The sequence below is a fragment of the Etheostoma spectabile genome, chromosome 17 (genome assembly GCF_008692095.1).
Source record: "Etheostoma spectabile isolate EspeVRDwgs_2016 chromosome 17, UIUC_Espe_1.0, whole genome shotgun sequence".
NCBI classification, from domain to species: Eukaryota; Metazoa; Chordata; class Actinopteri; order Perciformes; family Percidae; genus Etheostoma; species Etheostoma spectabile.
Genome location: NC_045749.1, coordinates 15843767 through 15849159, shown reverse-complemented (window position 1 = coordinate 15849159; position 5393 = coordinate 15843767). Strand labels below are relative to the sequence as shown.

General features: G+C 38.3%; 1 protein-coding gene across 41 annotated transcripts in view; it reads right to left on the bottom strand.

The window, feature by feature from the left end:
* Positions 1-453: 453 nt before the first annotated feature.
* Positions 454-5393, bottom strand: part of LOC116704888 (neurexin-1a) — a 261617-nt gene continuing 256677 nt past the window's right edge. For 40 of the 41 annotated variants that reach the window (XM_032540597.1, XM_032540598.1, XM_032540595.1 and 37 more), the window contains one exon: positions 454-2291. In XM_032540597.1, the coding sequence (XP_032396488.1) occupies positions 1987-2291 (305 nt within the window). In that variant the 3' untranslated portion in view covers positions 454-1986. The remainder of the gene's footprint in view (positions 2292-5393) is intronic. The other variant, XM_032540602.1, reaches the window with a different exon arrangement.

Sequence of the window (5393 nt, the reverse complement as noted above, 5' to 3'; positions counted from 1 at the left end):
CTTTACTAGAAATCATACAGTGCAGGAATGGATGTGACGGCTGAACGTGACACCAGGAGTCAAAGTTATACAAAAACAAAGATGAACTTGTTAACAAAAACAGAAGTCAGTAATATGAGGTGAAGTACTTGCATTGTGGATAATGTAGTGCCCAGGTTTTGTCAAAGAAGGAAGTCCGTAGTGAGTCAGACATTGTTATAGGAGAGGAATTTATAACCGGTGGTCTTTTAATTATGTAAACAAAGGATGTTTGCTCGACGATAAATAGGAAATCATAACACCCGGAGGTTTCTCTGATACACTTTGTCAGTAGAATAGTTTAAGTTCACTTAGGTATTTTATTTATGTGCTTTTTCAAAAACTAGTTTTTATAATTAATGTTTACGTGAAGTACAAGAAAAGTTACAATTGAACATAAAACACCCAAGAAGAAATAAAAGATGAGCAAACAAAGAGAATTTATAATCATCATTTATAGTTCTTGGTCATTTTCCTCATACTCATTCCAAGTACAGGTCTCCGGAAAGCAGAATTGACTGACAGAATGACAGAACAAACACAGAACAGTTGAAATGGAGACTTATTTTGAGCTATTCTCCTCGGGTTTTGCATCAGTCCAAGCACACATTAAACAATCTTATAATAACATTTGGAAACACACAGCAAGTTAATTTATTTTAATCACTGTCATCATCCATCATCATCATCATCACTCATTTTCTTGGTCTTCATTCTCACTCATGTAAGTCAGGATTGAGGAGGAGGCAGTGATTCTTAAAAGAGAGCCACACAAGTTGTTATGCCACGCCTCTCCGCCGTCAACACCTTGTGCAGTTTTTGGGAACGGTTAGGCTACTACTGGTCCGGGATCATCTATCTCAGGTTGGCATTTGTATAAAAACTATATAGGAACACATGTAAAAACAGGGGAGAATCAAATTATTATCCAACTGAAAGAAAAAATGCAGATGTCTTCATAAAATCGTCTATGTCTAGCAACACTTAATAACACTTATGTCTTCTTTTTGTCCTTTTTTTGTTTTATTCCAAAATGGTTGAAGAGCAGTTATAGTTTGCATCATCTATACAACAGGCTATAAAACACCACTTTGTCACAGTCCAGAAAGCACATATAGATGTGGTTGTACTGTATATAAACATATGTACTGTAATAAGATAATTTTGCGTGCATGGCTCCCAAATGATCACTTTAGAGACATCCCCCATGATTCTAAGGAAACTCTCTCCTTTGAGTTCACACGATGTGAAGACGAAGGCCTCCAGTTTTTTTTACTGGCACAATGGACAGTCTTCTTTTAAAACAAAGTCTTTCAAAAGAAACTAGTATCTGTTCTCATCTTTGCACTGCATCGGCCAGGTATTAGTCTTTGCCGGCCATCACTGCCTCTTCAGTGAGAACCTTGGCGGATTCCTCAGAAATCCATCAGGGATTTTTTCTTTCTCTCTTTTTTTTTTCTCTTCATCCACAGTAAATGTTTGGCGTATTTATGTATGCATTGTGTAATTTTCTCTAGAAAAAGTCTCAACACAAACACAGGCAATGTATATGAAAACAGTAAGTGCGTAATGCTGATTCTCCCTTTGCAAAGTGCATCAGCTCCTTTGTTTACCAGAAACAAGGGAGTTGGATCACATTATCCTGGCCTAGGAAACAAGTCACAGATGGGTTAATGTTGTTTGGTTGTCATGTTAGATATGTATTCAGTTCATTTTTAAACTGGTCTCCAGAGCCTTTTTTTCCATCAGTCTCTTTCTGGACAGTAAATCCTTTCCACTGTCTCGAGGGCTTGAGTCTAAAGAAATATTTTTTTTATTTTTCATATTTACTTTTCAGAGCATTGTCTTATAGGAAAAAATGACTAAATAATGTTCATCTTTGTTATTATACTGTACACATGTTAATGTCCTGATTTGTCTGTTCCATATATGTTTAAATTGGTCTGGCAGAGACCAAAGCTTTGACAATCACACGTAGTACTCCTTGTCCTTGTTCTTCTTACCCTTGCTTGAGGTTTTTGCGGTGTTTACTGGTTTCTCTTTGACAATGGTGCCGTTGGACTGCGCAGAGTTGCTGATGTAGTTGCGACTCTCGTCTACGTGGTACGAACCTTCGTCTCTGTTCCGGTATTTGTACATGGCGTAAAGCAGGATGAGAATACACAGCGCCGCTGCTGCTACGATGCCCACCACCATCCCCGTCGTGCTGCTGGACTCCCTGAAGACCTCCGATGTGCCTGGGTAACCCTTCGGTCCAGCGCCGGTGGGATTGGCTGCACAGAATACAGAGATTTGATTACCACAAATATACAAAGCTCACTATCTATTAGATTTCAACATTATTACTATGACTGGATTTTGGGTAGTGAACGGATGCAGTTTTTCTCTGTGTTTGTAGATCAATATCAAAGTTTCATGTTGAAGGATAGACATCATGCCTTAAGGTTGTTGAAGCTAAAAGTAGATGTTGGCTTTTCTGGCTAAGAGAACCGCATGCAGTTACACAGTGAAGCAACAACAACATCGACCATTACACAATGGTTAGCATTAGAGGGACCCAATCAGACTCTTTCTGTCTAACTTAAACAAATTAAAATACAGGTAGAATATGAATCCTAATGCCTTTCACAATCCTATTCTTTTATGCAAGCTAAAACTGCCGAAAACAACAACAAAACAAATCCAACTATGTGGATTTTCTTATAAAACTCTTCAAGATGATATTTTCCATCTTTTGACAGTTACAAAATCCAAAATTACTCTAGAAATTATAGTGAAATGCCACCAGGTGATTCCTGTAGCACCCTGAAGAAATTAAAGTATATCTTAGAACTTTTAATAAATACATCAGCTGAACATTTTTGTAGACTTTGCTTTAATTATTTGCCATTTTACCTAAATTATACCTATATTTGATCTAATATGCTGCCAGTCAGCAATATAATTCCTGCATATCATTATTTTGATGATAATCACAGCACTGTAATTGTTCCTAATATAGGAGTAAAAAAGCTGAGGGGCTGTAGGAAAAAGAGATTTGCTAAATTCAGAAGAGAAGCTGATAAGATGAATGATGTGTCAATGACGCATATAGAAGCACAGTTAAGCTCACAGCTCATTATATGTTTTACAGCACAGTCATGAATGAACAGAGCACATTTACCAACATTCTATATCCAAGCTGCATGACTGTATCACAAAGTCTGTGAAAAAGAGAGAAACAATTGTTCTATTGACTCAGCAGATTTTGCCAAAGGCAAAAATGGCGCCATTCAATGGAGCATATTCTGAAAACCCGTCAGTCCCCTGATATTGTTCAGTCCTGCTGGCACATCTCTCTGTGTGTTTTTGTAACAGTCATCAATTCTGCTTAAGCCCTCTTTGTTGCGTTTGTGAAATCCAAACACTCAACACTAACATTTGGAAATGAAAGCACTCTGGTTCCGCTGGATTGGGGCAACAAATATTTGAGGGATTTACAGCTGGATTCAAATGATAGTTATGTCGACGTGAAGACGTTACGCTTCAATTTGCATTTACACTGGACAAATTAACAATAACAAGTGAAGCATAAGTAGCTGTGTTGCCCTGTAGCACTGTAATGTTTCCCGTGTTGACTGAACAGTAATGTTAAAGGTACTCGGCAAGCTTTGCAGTATTGCACTTTGGTGCTACTCCCTGTCCACAAAAGCTGAAACAGTGTTATGGAGTGATGTTCTGAATATACTGTAGCAACAGGAATCCTGCACTATGAAGCAATATATAGACCACTTTGTTAGCCCCTGTAAAGGACCTTTAAACTGGTTTCACACTGGCGTGCGGCAACTGCCCTTACAACTGCCTAGCTTCAAGGACCTTTCCCAAAAAAGCAACGCCTCTTTTAAAAGCGGCTCCTGCTGCCCGACGGTTATAGCCAGAAGCTCAGACCCGTGAACTCTGGGTGGCAGAGCAAAATCTGTGCTGTTCACATGGCTGGCAACAGCTTTATACCCTACGACCGTGATAAAAACGGTTTCCCCTCTGCCGAGTTACTGTGCGGCGGTGTGAAAGCCCCATTAGTATGGTCTAGTGTACTTTGATAATTTATTATTAAATATAATATAATTGCCAGAGATTTATTTTGAAGGTGTTCTTTGGACAGACCTGACCACTGCTAAAACACTGGAATGAGCAGGTAATTTTTGCTCTACTAGTTCTGTATATTTACAATATTGGTGGTTAAATATGATTTGATAATTTTGGATAATATTATATAATAATATTACTAATAACACATAGCTATGCATTTTTAGTAATGCTGCAGTGCCATATTCTTTTTTTTGGAGCATTTTAGGCCTTTATTTGACAGGACAGTTGAAGACATGAAAGTGGAGAGAAGGGGGGAATGACATGCAGCAAAGGGCTGGAGTCGACCCCGCGCCCGCTGCGTTGAGGAACACACCTCTATATATGGGCGCCCGCTCTACCAACTGAGCAATCTGGGTGCCCGCAGTTCCATATTCGATCGGGACATTAAGGATGCTTATGTTTATATTTTCCTTCTTCAGGTCTAACGGTGTGTTCACGGAGCACACACTGGTTAAAAGAAACGTGTATTTGCCATGACATTAAAACTTTTCTAAACCACAAGTTAAAGAGTTAGATGGGGTTGCTATACTCCTCAGAATACAGTGGTACCTATTTAATGAAAACTCATTTTATAATAAAAGTTAGCTTGATCCTTTATGCTGTATACATCACTATATACTATAAAACTATAATATTAATCTGAATATTGATGAACATTCATGTGAGCAACACATCAGTCATCAAAGTGAATTGACTTTGTGAACGTTTTCCATGAAATTTGATATTAAAATTCATTTTTGCTGTCCCACATTTCTCACTACTTTTTTTCAGCAGCATTTTGGGGTTTTAGAAAATAATTGCAACTTCAGCTTTTACTTCAAACACGCTTTAAAAAGAAACTTCACTTTAAAACGAGAACCTCAACAATGTCTCTGTATTATTTCTGTCCTTTGATCTTGGCCACTCAGAGTGATATTTCCAGACAAATAACTTTCTTCTTAAGCTAGAACTCAGTATTCATAGTAGCGAGCAACTCTCTATCCATCTCTTACATCAAAATGAAACTATATGGAAAACAAAATGTTGCTGCCATTGAAGTCATAATCACCTTGTGTCATCTTATCAAATCCTTATTCTATGAAACTTCTCTGAGCAAAGAGGGCAGTTCTTGTTCTCGTTGTATAAAAAGGTTTTCTCCCTGATCCGTGAAGGACAGACAGAACTAATTAGATACAGCACATCGCAGTCTACACACTACTGTCTCAATGGGGTGGGGGTGGGGGGGTGGGAGGTTCGGTGAGGGTCTG